Genomic DNA, 18,526 nt, shown 5'->3' on the forward strand with positions numbered 1-18,526 from the left:
CAAGTCACCAAGTGCTCTCACATACATGATCTCATTCTGGTTTATCTAAGTCTTACAACTGTATAAACTAGATCTCCATTTTATGGCTCAAGAAACAGGATTATGTAAATGAAGTCCACACCCAGGCACAGCAAATCCATTTCGGATGTAGCATTTGCATTCACTTTTTTCTGATTTCTATGCCACATGTCTTTTCATCAGGTAGCACGATAGTATTACTGAAATATTCACCAATGTCCCCCTCTCACCTCCATGCCCTCCCTGCTCATTTCTTGGCTCTGCTTGATCCGCTCTATTCCTCTGCTTGTTTGGTCAGTCAGACCACACACCAATCATCCCCCCCGGACACAGTCATGACAGAAGTGATAAAATATCTAGGTTCTAGGAACTGAGGGTAAAAAATAAGGCTAGGAAGGACATTCAACAAAGCAGAGAAAAGCTTACTCCTCTCCGGCATGGGGACCGGTCAGAGGATGGGGAGACAGAGTGAATCTTAAGGCACGCAGAAGAGCACCAAATTGGGGGTGCCTGTGAAAGAGCAGGCATCTTCCCCCTCTTTTCAGAAGCTTATCCTCCAGGAAGATTCCATTGGGAACCCCCAAATAGTCTGGTGGAATGAAAGAGTATAATGACCTGTGCCTTCTTTTGTAATGTGACAAGATCCTGGAGGAAATGAGCCCTAGAGAGGAGGGGCAAGTGCACCCAAGATGGCAGACAAGTGGCTGAGGAAGTGCTGATAGCGGTGAACAAGGGATGCCATAGTAGCTCCCTGCCAAGGTGAATGACCGCAGGCAGACCAGATGGGCACAAAGGTATCTCGGCAAATTCTAGTAAGATGGAAGATGCGGGCAGAGCGGATCCGCTTCACCTCTCCCAGTGCCTCCTCCTGTTCAAGCAACCCTCCTGATGGAGATGCAGCACTGTGGAAAATGGGACGGACTGACCATACACTAGGATAGGGACTGGGAATAATGTGGATTATTATACATAATAGATAAATAACGGTACACTTCTGGGGTGCCAGGCTGGCTCAGTCAGGAGAGCATGTGACTCCTGATCTCGGGGTTGTGAGTTCAAGCCCTTTGTTGGGCACAGAGCTTACTTAAAAAAGAAAAAAAAAGAGATATGCTTCTTGCACATCTGAGCATGTGGCCTGAGATTCTTGCCCATCCACTGTGTTGGCTGCATAGATAGGTTTGGGTGCTGAGCTCCTGAGACCTTCTACCAAAATCTCTAGGAAATGAGGCTTCTATTTGGTCCTGGGTATGTTCTGACTGCAGGCTCACTGGGATGTGTTTTTTGTTTGTTTGTTTTTGTCTTTTCAGCTACTTCTAGAAAGTGTGTGGAATAACTTATCAATTTGTATTTCTAAAGGATCAACAGAACATGGCACAGGGCCAATAATCATCTTCTACCCTTTTTTCTTCATGTAGAAAAGATGCTAAGACATTCAGTATTGTCAACCATATGAGATCACTGAAAATAGGCCCTAGTTGAAAATTTTTTCCCTATTCTTCAATCTTCGACATCCATTTGCCAGACATGAGTTGCATAAAAGAATGTACAGTAATTTAGGAGAGATCTAGTGAGAGACTAGGAGATGCTCGTCAACAAAATGTAAGGGAAGTTGTAATAATCTGGATGAAACCATTTTTCTTATTAATTTTCATTGTAACCTTTATGAACTATAGACTCAAATCACTTTTTCTACTTTGTCCTTATTAGAAGGTTTTCCCACACATTCCATTTTCTAGAATCGCTGACCTCTCTCTCCCCAGGCTCTGTAATTTGCAAATGTCAGAAAACGTGTACACTGCAAGTGTGTATTAGGTGAGTCTGCAATGTGTCGTGTCAGCATACCAAGGGGCTGTTCTTTTCTGTTTTCACTGAAATTGCTTGCCGGTCTTAACTCTAATAAGGCCTTATCATATCATACATCATCATGCATATTTTATATGCCTGATGCTCGGTGGATGTTCTCTGCTTTGTTATTTTACTAAGCAGCATTGTGATGCATCTAAACCTAGCTGAAATTAGACGGGAAGGTGACCCTCCTAATAGATTCTTTTGCAGACACAGTGCCCCTGGAACATGATCTGATTTGACTTTCCATTATAATTCGGGTGAGGAGAGACTGATAAAAAGACAGAGGGGCTGAGATCTAATTTTTAGATGGGTCCCTTCTAAATGGTTTCTCTTGCTCTTGCCTAGCTCCCACCGACGGCAACAAGCAGGTACTCCTGGGCACTTCCTGCTAAAATCAAAGCCAATGCTTGGCGAACGTGGGATAGGAGACAGGCTCTGTGCATATAATTCAAAAATGGAGGTGCTCAGACCCACGATCTAGAGGCCAAATCCAGCTCCGTTGTTTGATGAGCCCACCAAGTGAAGACTTGATAACTAGGCTTGGTCCCCTCTGAACCAACAGGCCCCGGTAATTCCTACTGGCTTATTCCACCCCCGCTGCGTGCCTCCCTACTTGCCCTGAGCAACTGCTTTAACTTCTTTAAGCCCCCTTTTCCATTCTGTAATGGGGGTACAATAAACAATACTTGCTCATAGGGCTGTTGTAAGAAATACACATGATGAGCAGGTTAAGAGCGGTCACTAAGGAGGCAGAATGGGTCTCACCACGCCACTTACTAGCTCGGGGATCTTGGGCACATTCCTTAACCTTTCTGCACTTCAGGTTCCCCACCTGTAAATTAGAGGTCACCACTGTACCCACGAATCATTGTGAGGACTGAATGAGTTAATATACTAAATGTACACGGGACAGGGTATAGTAAGTGCTGTATAAGTGTTATCTGGCCTTAATACTAAGGGATGAAAAACTGGGATTGGCATCCAGGGGGGTCGAGAAACATTCTGACGCTATATGCAAAACTGTGTGTGCCTGTGGATTCTTCTGGGTGGAGGTGCAGGTCCACGCTCTTCCTCCAATTCTCAGGTGGATCTTGAATCCCAAAAGAAATATGCCTCCAGTCTAACCCAAGCCAGGAGTTTTGCTGCTGCCTTAAAGGGGTGACTGCGGGAGGGCAAGACCAAATTTTGACGTCGTGGTTTAGGACGGCCATACGGGCAATGGATATTTCTCTATCAGCAGGTTGGAAAGTAAGTGTCCATCAGGAGGGTCTGGGGTTTCCGGGGACGAAGGAAAGATGTATTTGACAACCCTCTCTCCAGCCATGAACCTGCCCTTCCACTCAGGGTCCACAGCTACCCATTGCCACTTCATTACATTCCTGCACATCCCCATCCATCCTCATCAAACATTCCTCCCAAACACTACCCTCCGCTGCAGCCTTGCAACACTCATAAATACAGTGCAATTAGCTGGAAGTCTCCTCCCTAAGTGCAAGAATCATGTCTTTGGTATTTATGCATGGCCAGTACCCTACCCGTCATCTGCTACCTAGTTAATGCTCAATAATTGTTTGTTGAAGTCAAATGAATTCAAGTGGGTTGGCTAGCCTTGAGGGATGGGGCATGATTCATGATGTCTATGAGCAATTATACTCCATAGTTTTCAAAAATAAAATTTTGGAAACTGTTTCAAGTTAATTTGTCTAATTATGAAAAGCCAAGGGAAATTATCCGCGGGTACTTCTAAAGAAGAAAGATATGGTAATTTGCAAAGGGCACGAATTCTGCAGAGATTTTGCTCCTCAGCCACTATAAAGTATGAGAGAGTTAAGAACTTAGAAAACTGTGAAATGAACAGATCTCATCTAATTTCAGTGCAGCAATTATAGCTCTTTCTGAGGATACATGAAAAAACCCAAATGTGGTTACTATAGTAGTAAATTGGTCTCCAAGAAACTCCTTCATTTTCTCTAGAAAAATAAATAATTTTCTATCACAGAGCAACCAAATGATAAGAAAAATAACCCACAAAGAGAAACACAAATGTATCTGGAAAGAAAAAAAAAAAAATGATCTGCAAGCAAATGCCATGGTGGGAGAAAAAAGAACAAAACAAGACTAAACCATTTAGGCGAGTGAATGGATGCCAATTTTTAAAGAGCGAATTTTACAGGGTTATTAAAATGATGAGTGTTTTCCCAAATTCCTTAGTGGCAAAGAAAATGGGATATTTTATTAAACAGAAAGGGAATTTATCTTGTGTAAGATACAGACATTAAAACACATATCGGCTGAGAAGCCCAGAGATGATGTTACGCGAGCTACATTTTTAGGTTAGTACACATATGGCAGACAGATGACTAAGCTGATGGGAAGGCACGGGAAGATTTTCTAATACTTGAACTTCTTCATTAGTGAGAAATGCATTATTTCCAAATTCCGGTGTAGTGAGTTGGAAGGTATCAGCCACAATAGGAACTCCACGACTGACTGCATTTCATCTCCGCGAACTGCACCGTGTTACTGGATGAGGCTTTCTTTGGTTAGAAAAAGAAAGCACTGGGTGGCTCAGTTGGTTAGGCGACTGCCTTCGGCTCAGGTCATGATCCTGGAGTCCCTGGATCGAGTCCCGCATCGGGCTCCCTGCTCGGCAGGGAGTCTGCTTCTCCCTCTGACCCTCCCCTCTCTCCTGTGCTCTCTCTCATTCTCTCTCTCTCAAATAAATAAATAAAATCTTAAAAAAAATAATAAATAAATAAAAAAAGAAAGCACCTTGTTACTTTTATACAGATAAATGGATTGCACGGAGATTAAAGGGAGCAGCCTTGAGGATTGTGGGGCATGTTCACCATCTCAGTGGCATCCAGGGCCAATGTGCTTTTCTCACTAGCAACATCCCTTCGAATCTGACAAAATTCCCCCAAGGGTTCGATGTGGGGTCTTGTCTGTCTCGAGGAGGTCCAACTTGAAGAGGCATCACTAGTCATGGTGGCGAGGACTGTCGGCTCCCTGAGGGCTGGGCGCTGTCTCATCCCTCCCTGTGTCTGGTGCCTTTGCTCTGTGTCCCGTATACACAGTGGCTGCCTGATAAACAAGGGTTTCCTGAGAGGTGGACCCCTTAGCTGACACTCACACTTGCAGAACGTTGAGCTGAAGGAGGGGCTGGGGGAAACCACGCAAATCGGTAGGTTTCACAGAGTGCTCCTCAGAGTCCACTCACTCACTCAACACATTGTCACCGAGCACTTCCTATGCACCCGGCTTTGGAGCAGGTCATGGGGACACGGAAGGGGACAACACAGACAAGGTCTCTTTTCTCATGGGACTCAGGATCCAGGTCAGCCAATTCCACCACACCCAGCTACATTCCGGATTTAAACTGTGTCCTTGTCACATATCAGAGACAGCAGCGAAGAGACTCAGGCCACATTCTAAAGTGAGCTGCAAACAAGTGGGACCCCCCAGAACTTTCCGGGAAGAGGCACAATGTGATCTGCTACTGCCAGCCAGCACCTCCTCCCCCTCTTTCCTCCTCCAGTCCACATAAGGAGCCGAAAGAGGGAACTTCAGCGTTGTCAGAAGGGCCGAGATCCGGGGAGAGGTGACTTCCTGTCCTCTGTGATGGGGTCAAACACACGACCTGAAGGGTAGCTGGTCTTGCTGGTGCCAGGCCCCTGTGCATGGCACTGGGCAGTGGGGTGGCTCCTCAGAATGCCCTCCTTTCCTGCCTCCAGAGAATTCATGGGACAGCCGGCTTGTAGGGACTGATGATACCAAGGGAGTCGCCAGCCAGGGCCAGTCGGGGAGCAGCCACCGCTGGCCAAGAGGGGGCTCTAACTGCAGGTGGTTTGGCAAGATGACCTCGGCTCTCTCCTATTGCCCTGCGACCTCTGACCCCGGGGGTTGGCCTCCACAGGTGAACGGGAGTTTTATGCACCCGAAGGATTTCATGATGTTTAAAAAGCACACACGCTTTCCATGTCAAATGCCACAACCTCTTGATCGAGAATGCGGGCATGTTGCAGCAATCACCAACGAAAATGCCATTAGTTACTTCAATATCTCCTACAAGAGGGGTTGACAAACTCCTCCTCTCAAGGGCCAGATGGGTGTCAGTCACAAGTAGTCAGCTCTGCTACTGGAGGGAGAAAACACTCTGAGACGACACAGAAATGGCTGCGTGTGACCGCTGGCACGGTATTTATGGACTCTGGACCCTGAATTTCACATGGATTGCATGTGTCACAAAATATTCTTCTTTTATTTTTTCCCCCAGCCATTTAAAAATGGCACAGACCATTCTTAGCTCATGGGCTGTGCAGAAGCAGGCGGAAGGCTGGATGTGGACTGCGAGCTGTCGCTCATTTAGTCAACTCATCTTTGCTGTGCCCTGTTACACAGAACGTTCTCCAGAGACTTTGTTCAAGGTGAGGTCATTTTCTTCCAAATGCATTAAATGCAGAAGGAAAAGATTTTCTGGAAAAGCTCTCTCAAGATGCCCCAGTAGGGTTGCTGGGAAATGATGGCACTTTCAGACAGTGTGTGCTGTGTCTCTGTCCTACAAGAAGCGAGTCAGACCCAGCACACCCAAACACAGATATCTTCGTTCTTCTACCATCCTCCGGGGACACAGATCGACAGAACTGATTGCAGAGGGGGTGTGCCCAGGGGAGAAAAAAAGAAGCGTGTGGCCTGCCATCAGGCCTGAACAAGGCCCTCCAGGACGCAGGCCTACATAAGGCTTAGAGTCTGCCTGGATGACGTCCGTCCCTGCTGACAACCACAAGCATCTCAAGAGAGAAGTGGCTCGAAATGGTAACGTTGCAGCTCCCTTCCCAGGGCTTCACAATACAGAGTCACCCCTGATTCTTGCATTCCTGGCCCCCAGGAAAATGGGAGGTGTCACCAGGTCTCACTCCTGAGGCAGGGTGAGTCTGACATGAACCTCAGTGCCCGCTCACGAGGAAGAACCCTTGGGAGATGTGGACGCCCCATGGGGACTTGGCCAGCCATTTGCAAAGGCTCCATGCTATTGGGTCTACACTGAAAAGTGGTCAACCCTTCTGGAACTGAGAGGTTTCCCAGGATGTGGGCCTTGCTGGGCTCAAACTGGAAATGTTGCTCACCCTAAAAGTGAGCCTCCTCTATTTCTATTTCTCTGTCTTCTTACCCCTCTCCCAGTCCTTCCAAGGAAGCAGGACCCTCCAGTGTTTCTTTGTGAAGCAGAAGCTGAACAAAGCTTGGGAAAGAAACTTTCTCTGGAAAACCCCTGAAACGCTCCACTTAATGCCTTTTCAAAGTGCAGATGTACTTTTTGTAATGAAAGAACATAAATGTTAGAAGATCCCCTTCTCAGTTTAAAATGTTCTGATAGCTTTAGCTTCTGCTTCAGTCTTGCTTGAAAAAAAAAATCACTTTATAAAAGACAAGTGTCACACACTCATTATCCCTTAACACCCCCGGAGCACAAGTGGATCTGCTCATACAATAGACATAGCTTCATTTCCAACTTCTAACGACCCCTTTTTGCCCTAAAGTACACTGTGGGAGAGGAACTCCAGTGAGCTTCAAGAATCTCTTGAATAATACTTTAACATCACATAAAACAGATTTTCTGGTGCTCCACTAAGAATATCACACAACAAATTATTTTACATCTACGATCAAGCTAAGCCAATAAACCAAAAGCACATTTTTAAACTGTCATAGCTTTGACCTAATTATCCTTTTGCTTTGGTTGATGCTTTCACAATTCAGTAATGAATCACTCAGTCAAGTATGAAAAATCAGTGAACTCTATGTTTGCATATCCATGGGATTATATAAAATTACTCATCGCTTATACAGAATTCAGGTATTGCATTTTGATCTCCTCGATTAGGCAATATCAATGTGTCAGTAATTCTGGAAGGGGAAAACAATGCAACCTTTGGATATAGCAATGGAAGTAGGAGCCAAAGAGCGTTCCAGCCGAAGCATATGCACCTTGGCTGTTAACACAGAATGGGCGACTGGGTGTTTCGTGCTTAGGGGGCACGCGTTTTTACGTTAGAGGTCGGTGTTGCCGGCACCGTCGAGGTGAATGCGTGGGCTCGTGTTACTGCCCTACACTGGCTCACAGGAAGCCCTTCCTTCATGGGACGAGGTCTCCAACCTGTGTATCAGCCCTCGCAGCAGAATGGGGCCCAGGGGAGTGAGTCACGCACCTGACCAGGTCGATGACCCGCTCCCTCGGCGCAGCGCTGACTGGCTCATCGTTAATCATTACGATCTGATCTCCCGGGATCAGCTTGCCTTCGGAGGGGCCACCTGGAGACAAAGGAGAGCGAAGCGCAGGTGAGAAGACCATGGCCAATCCATCCGTGTCCTCCTCGCCCCATCACCATTCATTGTAAGCACCTGGCGCTGTCGGCCAAAACCCCAACCCTGCTGGCACATTAGAAAGACCTGGGGAGGGGTGCCTGGCCAGTTTGGTCGGTAGAGCACAGGAATCTTGATCTTGGGGTCATGAGTTCAAGCCCCATGTTGAAAGTAGAGCTTAATAAAAAAAAGAGAGAGAGAGAGAGAGAAAGAACGAACTGGGGAGCTCTGGATAAACTCCAGAGGCCCAGGCTACACCCTGGCCAGTTAAATCAGAATCTCTGGAGGTGGGAATCAGGCATCGGCATTTCTCTAGAACTTCCCCGGCAGGCTTGAGACACAGCAGCCTAGGAGACTCACACTCTAATGGACACATGCAACCCTGGGGGCCTTGTTGCCCAGCTCCCAGGGGCTCGTACGCTGCTGGTCAACTGAATATACTTTGAGTATGGAAGCCCCCAAAAGAAGGGTATTGCCCCAAAGGGATGGCCAACCAGCTGTGTAGACGGCCTGCAGCCAAAGCTGCCATCACCTGGGCACACCTGGATTTGAACAAAGTTGCATTTATTTACTTGGCATAACTAGGGAGGCCACATACTGTGGGGAACCGTGAGGCAGCAAGCACATCAGAGGAAGGACTGACACGATGGGGCCTGTGTTATGTGCTTCCGGGGGGGGGTCAAGATGTGGGGGCATCTTCCTCATTCTTGTCTAAAAGGTGGGGGCAAGGAAGGAGAGCGAAAGCTGGGATTGTTCAAGAAGCAACAGACAGTCATATCAGCTGGGGGATGAGGCTGTTTGGTCATTTCTGTGGCTGGGACTGTGGCAGGGACCAAGCCTGGGTGCGTGTGCCCGTGCTCACACGAGATGACAGAGGACTCTTGTGTTTGTCTCAGTCCACCATAGTCTTTTCCATTGGTTTTTGCAAGGAGGTAAGGAGCTAATATTTGTTGAGCATTTATTATGTACCAGGCAAGGGGCTAGCTGCCTTGCCTAGAATCCCACTGACCCTTAAAACCCCTTCCATATAATGAGATCCCCCAGGCTCACACAGGTCCAAGAATTGAATTAAAGGGTAGAACCGGGTCGCAGCATAGGTCTGTGGACTCTGCCAAGTTCAGGGTGACCGGCATCTCTTTTGAACTTGCTCCTATAATTTAAAAACCGGTCACTGCCAGGTCTCCCGACACATAAACTTAAAGCCACAACTGCATGAAGCATACATCGGCATTAAATTAAACCTGTAAGTAAATATTTCAACCATCTCCATGTCTAATGTAATTACCTCCCAAATACTGATAGGGTACGATAATTTTCATTTTATTTCCAGGTCTGTCACTGGGTCATAGGTGCAGCTGAAACATGATCTTTCAAATATTATTGCGATTACTTTATTTAGTAATTGAAATGAACACTTCACAGCCAGAGATGAGATCTCGAAGTAATTCAGATGCTTCCCACCCACCCACCCACCCACCCAGACACTTGGCATGTGTGTCACTGAAGCTGGAGCATAAAGGAATCTTCTTTCTGGGTAGTAAAAAAGTAGGGAAAACCTTAATATTTCCTCATATCAGTGATAAAAAAAATATTCATTTCAAGATGTGGGAACTGAGATTCAGTGTTTGCACACATAAGAAATTCTGAAAATCACTTGAGAGAGTTTATATAACCATTGGATTATCTGCAAACACTCACTCAAATTCAGTCCAACAAATGGTTAGAAATCAGATGCTGATCAAATACTGAAAAACGTTTGCACGAATTGGCTGATGGATGTTAACTACTTTCTTGGGAAAACCACTTGCAGATTAATAGGCCATACTTTTACATCTGACCCATGCTTTTTGACCAAATGGAAATATTCTTGTTTAATCAAGCAACTTAAACCCAGAATTTCAGAAGGAAGCAAGACATAGTTCTTTCCAAAATACGAAGCCGAGGCACTCTTCAGAGAATTGTCTCGCACCCCGTACTCTGAAGGCTGGGGTGTCTAGTACAGAAAATCTGGTCAGGCCACAGAAACCATCTGAGACCTCAGCAGAGTCATTTTTATGAAAGACACCGTTTATTGGATCAGTATTTTCACACCTAAAAATGACTGGAAACGGTACTCTTTGACCTGTCTCACATTTGTCCCCTGTTCTCAAAATCGTCGAAGATTAGGTGTTACTGTCTGACTAAGGAGAGTCCAGGGCAAAGAAGGGAAGAGGTTGAAGGAACGATGAGGCAATACAAGAAAATCTATAACAACACTCAGATCTCCCGTCAGCTCTGGGAAGGACTCCTCTTTAAGAGAATCTCAGAACCAGAGATGTTATAGCCTCCCTCTATCAGAAAGCGGCATGCTCAATGTCACCCCACTCAGGAAAAGATGTGTGCACACACACCTATCATACATTATATAGCTCATACATACGACACATAGCATATGCACCCGCATGCACGGACTTGTCTCTTCTATGTACACATTAATAATGGTTCGCTCTGGGTGGTCGCAGCTCAGGCGATTCTGTTTTTTTTTTAGCTTTCTCCTCTATACGATCTATGTTGTATGTTTTTTTACAACGCATATGTAATATTTTGTTATCATAGCAGGCGACAAATCTCTTTCATTTTAGGAATACAATTCTCAGTAGCGTCAAGCTCAACAATCCCACACAGAGAACTGAGGTCGGACCTACGGCTAATAAAATAAAAAGCTGGGCAAACAGGAAGAAGTTGTGTGGTGAGTCAGTGGTGGGAGAGAAAAGGAAGCCGATTCTTCCCTGTATGAGTCTGTAAGGTGGTTGACTGTGTTCACAGGGCTTACCCCGGGCCATATGATGTCAAAATAATGAAAAATGCAATCAACTTTTGAAATCTTTACTACTCACTAGATGCCTTTTATTCTCCTTAACCGGCAGACTCAGCAGCCCAGCTATTTTAGAGTTTAGTAATAATAACAATAAATATTTCTGGAATGAGAAGCAGGTAAAGCTGGTGCTCTTTTATTTATTTATTTTTTTGAGTTTTTAAAATTTTAATACAGTTCAAATCAGTGTACCAGCTTCATTTCAGCTCCTTCACCGCCAAACCTGGGGGCAGAGACTACGTCACTCTGGTGCCTTCCCTTTGTCTGGGATGACCAAGATATAAGCACAGCCTAATAGGGGGGCAGAGGTGAGCTCCAAAGCCATCAAACCTGGGCAGTCAGCTGCCTCAGTCTGTGCTCCTTACCACAGGACTGTTCTCAGCCCTGTTCCTGACTTGCCAAATCCTGAGGAGGAAGAGTATGGAAGGCAATTTCCTTTTGTGTGAAAATAAATCCAATACAAGTCCATTAAAATAAGCTCATAAGTACACATCATGAAGAAAGAAATCATTAAAAGAGCCTTGTTTCTGGAAAGGCCAGGGCAGCGCACTTTAGGCAATTGCACCCTAGAGCATTACGTTCAACCGTGTTGACGGTCGACCATCTGTATAGTCTAATGAGAAAGACTGAGGCAGAGGACATTAATCATCTGCTCATACTGTCGAATTTAAGGGATTTGCCCCATCGTCGATCAGTCAGCCATTACTGTATGACGAACTACCCTCCAATTCAGTAGGCTGTCTGACGGTCACTTCTTCTCAGGCCTGTGGGCCTTTCGGATGAGCACAGACCGGCTGACCTAGGCTAGGCTCTTCCCACGGCAGAGCAGGCTGTATTTATCTCTAGATGGCAGGCTGGTAGCACCCTGTGTTTATTTGGGGGCTCAGGCTGAAAAAGTAACAGCCACCTGAGGGAAACTCTCTTGTCACTTAAACCCAATAAAGAAGGTCAACTGTACAAGGACTTGTCGAGGCTCTGAGTGTCATCTCTGCTAATATGCCGCTGGCCAAAGTCAGTGACCTGGTCCAGCTCAACGGCAGCGGGGTAGACAACTATATTCTGCGGCCAGTGGGGAAAGAAGAGTGCATCTTCAAAAAAACAATCCAAGCGCTCGGACAACTAAAATCCTTCTGTGACTTCAGTGCCCCTTTCTGCTGCTGTTCACTAAGGGGTTTTATCGTGAACTTACTGAAATAAAGTGCAGTGCCTGCCTCTTTTGATGTACATTCATACTTTAAGAAGTAGGTCATTTCCATGGTTACAAATGAAAGATCAGTGTTTTCCTAAGTCAAATGATATGATGCATTCGGCAGCTGAAACCCAGTTTGCAGAGCCCTTTGTGTCCCTCTGGTGGTCTGACTCTATCCAGATGTTGGAAAAACTCAGCGAGTCTCCACGGCCCGATGCGGAGCCATATGAAACTTCTGGGACTAAGCGACAGTCGTTGGGGCAGGGTGTGGCGGGTGACCCCAGGAGACCGGGAGGGGGCCGGGTGCTTACCTGGTGTTACGGAGCGAACGACTACTGGCTTTTCACTGCCGGCCACGAAACCAAACCCTAGCACAGGGTCCCTCCTCATCTCCACCCTCCGAGGGGCCGGAGGGAGGATTTGGCAGCTCTCCAACCGAGGGTCGTCGAATGGGATGCCCTGTGTCATGTGACTGTGGGAAAAGCACACACAAAGGAAAAGAGGCGTTAGTGTAAGCATTTGGCAATGGCTTGGCAATCACATTCTCCCTCTTGTTTCCAAACTTTCGATTCCCTGCTTGGGAGAGCTTGGGGAAGATGTGGGAAGGCACGCAGGCATGCTACTTGCGTGCCCTCCTGAATTCCGTGAAAACACCAGACCCACTTCTGCTCTAGGCCTTTGCACTGGCTGTTCCCCAAAGCTGGCATGCTGATCCCGCAGCTATGCGCGTGGCTCCCCCTCCCTGCTCTCCAGTCTCTCCGCTCAGGTGTGACCCTCTGGCCACATACACTGCAAGCCTGCTCCCCCACACCCAGATCCCCTTTACCCTCCTCTACTTTGTTACTTGTAGCCCTAATCACTTGATAACGACCTATAGAATACACTTCTTGTTATTGTTTTGCTCGCCACACCAGAATGTAAGCTCCATGAGGGCAAGGGACTTCGTTTCATCCGCTGATTCCCAGCTGCCTAGAACAGTACCTGTCGCACAGCGGATTTGCAATCAGTAAGTGAATGAATAAGTAGAGAAAGAGAGAATTCTTGGTTGAGCACTATCAATTTATAACCGATATGCCGAGAAAGAGCCTCAGAAGATTACTGATATTCAGTAAGTAGGATCTATGGCTTCTGGCTCCCGAGAAATTGAAGTGATGGGAATCATATTGGTGGTGGTAGGTTATCCTGGTGTCAAACACATTCCCCCTTTCCAAAAAAGATGAGAAACGAACTCCTGGCGTTTATATTCTGGAGAGATTTTCAACTGATTTAAATGAATCTCTTTGTTCACACCTAACTTCAGAAATTTTATCAATAATCTAAACTCGAGGGGCGCCTGGGTGGCTCAGTCAGTTAAGCGTCTGCCTTCAGCTCAGGTCATGATCCCGGGGTCCTGGGATTGAGCCCCGATTTGGGCTCCCTGCTCAGCGGGGAGTCTGCTTCTCCCTCCGCCTCTACCCCTCCCCACCACTTATGCTCTCTGTCATATGGATAAATAAAATCTTAAAAAAAAAAAATCTAAACTTGAAATATATGTGGGGTTCAAAAATTTTCAAAATGCATCTGCAAATATCTCATTTGATGCACAACACAAGCAGGTAATGATGGAGCCAGGCTGGTGTTCTTATTGTCATTATCCCAGGAAGGAAGCTGAAGTCAGTAGTGGCTTATTGGCCCTCGGGGCCCATGCCTTGTATGCCAGAGCGTCGGGTCAAAACCCAACTCCCTGGACTCATAATGAAGGCTTCGCTCACATACAGTAGCCAGGGTAGCCTTTTGTGAGGGGAGAGTTATTAGTTTGAACGCCAGAAACCTCCTTTAAGGAATGTAAGGCACTGTTATTTCAATGACGTGGACTTCATTCAATGTTTTCGCTCTCTAATGTTCAATAAGGAAAAGAAGATCATTTTGAAATACCTCGAAAGACGCTATTCTATATGCCATGTGGACAACATATTGTTCAAATGGAAAAAAAAAAGAAGACTGGGAAGGATGAATTCTGTGGTCCTTTTGTGTACTTAATAAGAGTTGAGAAGAATGAATGGAAACCTTCCGGAATCTGTCCTCTAGGCTTGTACCACCGACTAAGAAAATCAAAGCTTAAAATCCCCTTTAATCAGAAAGGAACCGTCTTCGATTTAGCAGCTAGCATTCTGGAATGCTCGGAAAAAGAGAAGCATTAGTTGAGAGCTAACGTGTTATGCGCTACACGCTGACACTCATCTGTTACCCGATTTCATCTTCAGAACACCCCACAGGAACAGCAGTTTGACCCCACGACCGCCTCATTGCAAACGCCAAATGCGGAAGAGTAACTGGGTCAAGGTCACACGCTTCTCAGAGGTAAGCCAGGTGCAACTCACACCAGGTCTCCTAGCTTGACCAGCTACCTAATTTGAACCGACAGTGAAAAATCAAAATGCGGGACCCCTCACCCAAACATAATTCATAACTTCAAGATAGCAGAATGTGAAACCCAGCTCAGGGCCTTCCCTGAGTGACTGACTGGGTCACACACCCAAGAAGCTGGCCCTGGTGGTGTCCCATCCTCAACATCCCACCACCATTCTAGACGTGTGCAGGCTCAGAGCAGCCGTGTTTTAGGGTCAAAAGGGAGGGGTGGTCTTCTGTGAAGTTGCAGATGTTTGTCTGGACCCAGAGGTTAGACGTGGCTACCAGGGTGGGCAACATGCTCGGGATGAAGGGAGGTGGGAGCAGCAGGCAGAGGAGAAGCAGACTCCCTGCTGAGCAAGGAGCCCGATGCGGGACTCGATCCCAGGACCCTGGCATGACCCGAGCCAAAGGCAGACGCTTAACTGACTGAGCCACCCAGGCATCCATCCCTCTGAGCATGCTGTTCTTGAGCTACCTTTGGCAATGGGGCTCTCCTGTTATGCCCAGATAGAATAACGGAAAAAAAGGGAAGGGGATACCCACAGTTTTAGGGGCTGGCCCTGAGCTATTAATTTGCACCATAATCCACAGAAGACATATTCTAAATGAAGCAGTTGTAGAAGTGAAGTGACCGGCTCACGGTCACCTGTGTTGCAGAACAGAGAACTGAACCCTGGTTGGCCGAACTTTCCATTCTGAGTGTAGGAAGGGACTGGGGAAGGCTTTTCCCCGTGCCACTGCCAGTCTGGAAAGCTTCCAGCACTGGTTCCCAACCTTGGCTGCACATCAGAATCACCTGGGGAGGATTCAAAAGTCCTAATGCCCAGGTTTCCCTCCAGACCAATCACATCGGAACATCTGGGGGTGTGAGGCAGGGTCAACTCTGAAAGGATCCCTAGGTGATTCCAAAGTGCAGCGAGGCCTGGGGACCATTCCCTGCTCAGGGAAGTGTGAGGTCTAGCTCTCCTTCCAGGTAATAGGAAAAGAGAACACAAATGATGTCCTGGACCACTTCCTCTAGCCTCTACTGCACATTCAAGTTAGGATATTTAAAGCATTTATAACTTGATTATCCTCTTTCCACTGCATGATAAAGTAATAGCCTCCAATTTTTAATTCATCATTCATTCAATAGCTATAATATTATTATTTTATGAATACCTGACATTTCTTAAACACTAATTTCATGCTAAGCAATTTTTGAAATTATTTCCATATGTTAGTTCATTTAATTCTCCGAAACAACTCCACAATGCATTCATTTAGTCAACAAATACTTACTGAACGCCCACAGGCTTCTCGCTGCCAGTGATACCACAGGAACCAAAGCCGAATAAAAATAATAAAATGTTCACTCTGGTATTCAGAGACGGAAAATGAATTAAGAAATTAGTAAAATGTATCGCATATCAGGTCTTTATAAGCACTGAGGAGAAAAATAATGCCGGAAGGGGAGAGAGCCCCTGGGTGGGGAAACTTCGGGGTTCTATCAGGGGTCGGATAAATATCTGGGGGAGGAGGAGCATTTCGGGGAGAGGGACCGCTATGTGCAAAGGTCCTGAGACGGGCTGTGCCCAGGGAGAGTGCGCCTAAGGGACAGCAGGGAGGCCAACGGTAGGAGGAGGGGGAGGGGCTGGGACGGGGTGGGGGGCGGGGTTGGTGGTGACACAGGCTCTCGGAAGGGCTTTGTGTTTTGTTCTGAGTGACACTGGCAGCCTTTGGAAGGTTCTGAGTGGAGAAGTGATGGGATTGCGAGCTGCCCTGACCGAGAACAGACAGGAGGAGGCTCGGGTGCGCAGGGAGAGCTTTTCAGGGCCCATGGCACCCATCCTGACAAAATACACGGGGGCTTGGACCAGAGTGAGAGTGGCAGCGATGGCAAGAAATCATAGGGTTTTTAACACATCTGGAGGCCACCCCGACCGGGCTGGGACTCCTACTCTGAAGCCTCCTTCCTGCACACAGAGGACATTTAAGTGAGGAAGGACATATTAGCGCATTGTCTAAAGCAACTATCATGTCCTGATGTATGCAAATCACAGGAGCCATTTTTTCTTCGAGGAGCTAACCCTTCATGGTTTACACACGAAACACAAACGTATCTGCCCAGGTACAGGGCAAGCCTGAGACCGACAGGGTAAAGTTTACAGGGAGATTTTGCAGCCAGACTCTCTAAAGCCGAATCCTGCACCCCCCACCCCCACTTCCTAGCAGTGTGACCTGTACAAACTACTTCCTGACTCTGGTGCCTCAGTTTCTTCATCGGAAAAATGGCGGTACTAACAGTCACAATCGCCTAAGACAGCTGTGAAGATGAATGAACAGAAGTGAAGCATTTAGCAAAATGTCTGGCGCATAGTCAGCACTCAAAAAGCGATGTGTTGTTTTCATCTCTTGAGGTCAATGAATAGAAAGGAATAGGTTTCAGATATCATGAGCTCATCCACTCTTTTTTTTTTTTTAAAGATTTTATTTATTTATTTGAGAGAGAGAGAATGAGAGACAGAGAGCATGAGAGGGAAGAGGGCAGAGGGAGCAGCAGACCCCCCACTGAGCAGGGAGCCCGATGTGGGACTCGATCCCGGGACTCCAGGATCATGACCTGAGCCGAAGGCAGTCGCTTAACCAACTGAGCCACCCAGGCGCCTGAGCTCATCCACTCTTAAAATATGAAAACAAACCCAGTATCGTTTCAAATGCTGATAGCCCAACTCCCGGTGAAATGCCGCACAAATCCTTGCTAAGCTCTGAGACCTTTCGTTAGAAAAAATCTTACCAAATGCAATGATACAATAAACACAAGTATAAACTGATACACACGAGGCAGTCCTATGCCAGAATACAGACAAAGAAAAAAGAATAAAATCCAGGCTCTCTAAAGGACCAAATCGGGTAAGCTTTCCTCGGCCATGTTTCTAGAACCCTAAGTGAACATGGAGTCCGGGGCTGGTAGGAACCCACGTCATGGGAAAAATGAGAAGCGCCACTCAAGTTCTAAAGGACAGAGGAGACAGAGAGGCCGCCACCAGCTGTGTCCACAGAGAATGTGACATCAGTCTGCATCCCTTCATTGTTCTTTCCCCACCCAAATAACATTTGAGGCTCACAGTCGAATGTGTATTTTGTGGTCGATGTTTGTTCCAGCGTTTTTGTTTTTGTTTATGATGTTTCATTCTTTTTGTTTTGTTTGCACTTGAGGATAACCTTCCAATGGCGTTATTATTCTTGCGCAACAGGTGGCATTTTCAGACCACATTATCTAAAAATAATCAACCTGTCTTTTTTCCAGTAGGAATGGCTCTACACGAAAATACTCCCCCATGAAACATCATTTTGTGGTTTGTATTAAGGTAAGCATTTTTTGGCTCTCACCCTGCAGTATTTTCTATAAAGACGCTTGAGTCCTTTTACAATGAGCTGAGAAAGCAACATCTTTTTTACCTGCTCACCATGCTTCAGTGAATTCTGATACTAAGGCTGGAGAACACAACTAATGAGCCACACAAACTTTCAGCCCCAGCCCCAACCTTCTGCAACACACACACACACACACACACACACACACACGCATGCGTGTGCACAGGCCAGGAATCAGAGACCTGAAAATCCAGTCTCTGTTAATTGAGATGGAAAATGTGTCCACTGAGATTCAATGAACAACCTTCCCGTTTCTGACAGATTCATTTTAAAAGGAATGATGGCGATCCTACACAAAAGGAAAGGGCTTTCCTAGAACGTTGGGAGACTTTCTTCCTCCACAGAAGTAAAAGATTGATACATTCAGTGTATCACAAAGAGTTACTTTGACTGGTAGATAGAATGCTATAAGAAAACCCAAAGTGATTCCATTTTTATAAGTACTTATT

General features: G+C 46.4%; 1 protein-coding gene across 1 annotated transcript in view; it reads right to left on the minus strand.

Annotated features, from left to right (window-relative positions):
- The window catches only part of FRMPD4 (FERM and PDZ domain containing 4), a 198,081-nt gene that overhangs the window by 79,149 nt on the left and 100,406 nt on the right, over positions 1-18,526 (minus strand). The window contains exons 2-3 of the mRNA XM_021684006.1: positions 12,581-12,741; positions 8,073-8,175 (exon numbers count right to left, since the gene is read on the minus strand). Coding sequence (XP_021539681.1) covers positions 8,073-8,175; positions 12,581-12,741 — 264 coding nt within the window. The remainder of the gene's footprint in view (positions 1-8,072; positions 8,176-12,580; positions 12,742-18,526) is intronic.

The sequence above is a fragment of the Neomonachus schauinslandi genome, chromosome X (assembly GCF_002201575.2).
Source record: "Neomonachus schauinslandi chromosome X, ASM220157v2, whole genome shotgun sequence".
In the NCBI taxonomy this organism is placed as follows: domain Eukaryota; kingdom Metazoa; phylum Chordata; class Mammalia; order Carnivora; family Phocidae; genus Neomonachus; species Neomonachus schauinslandi.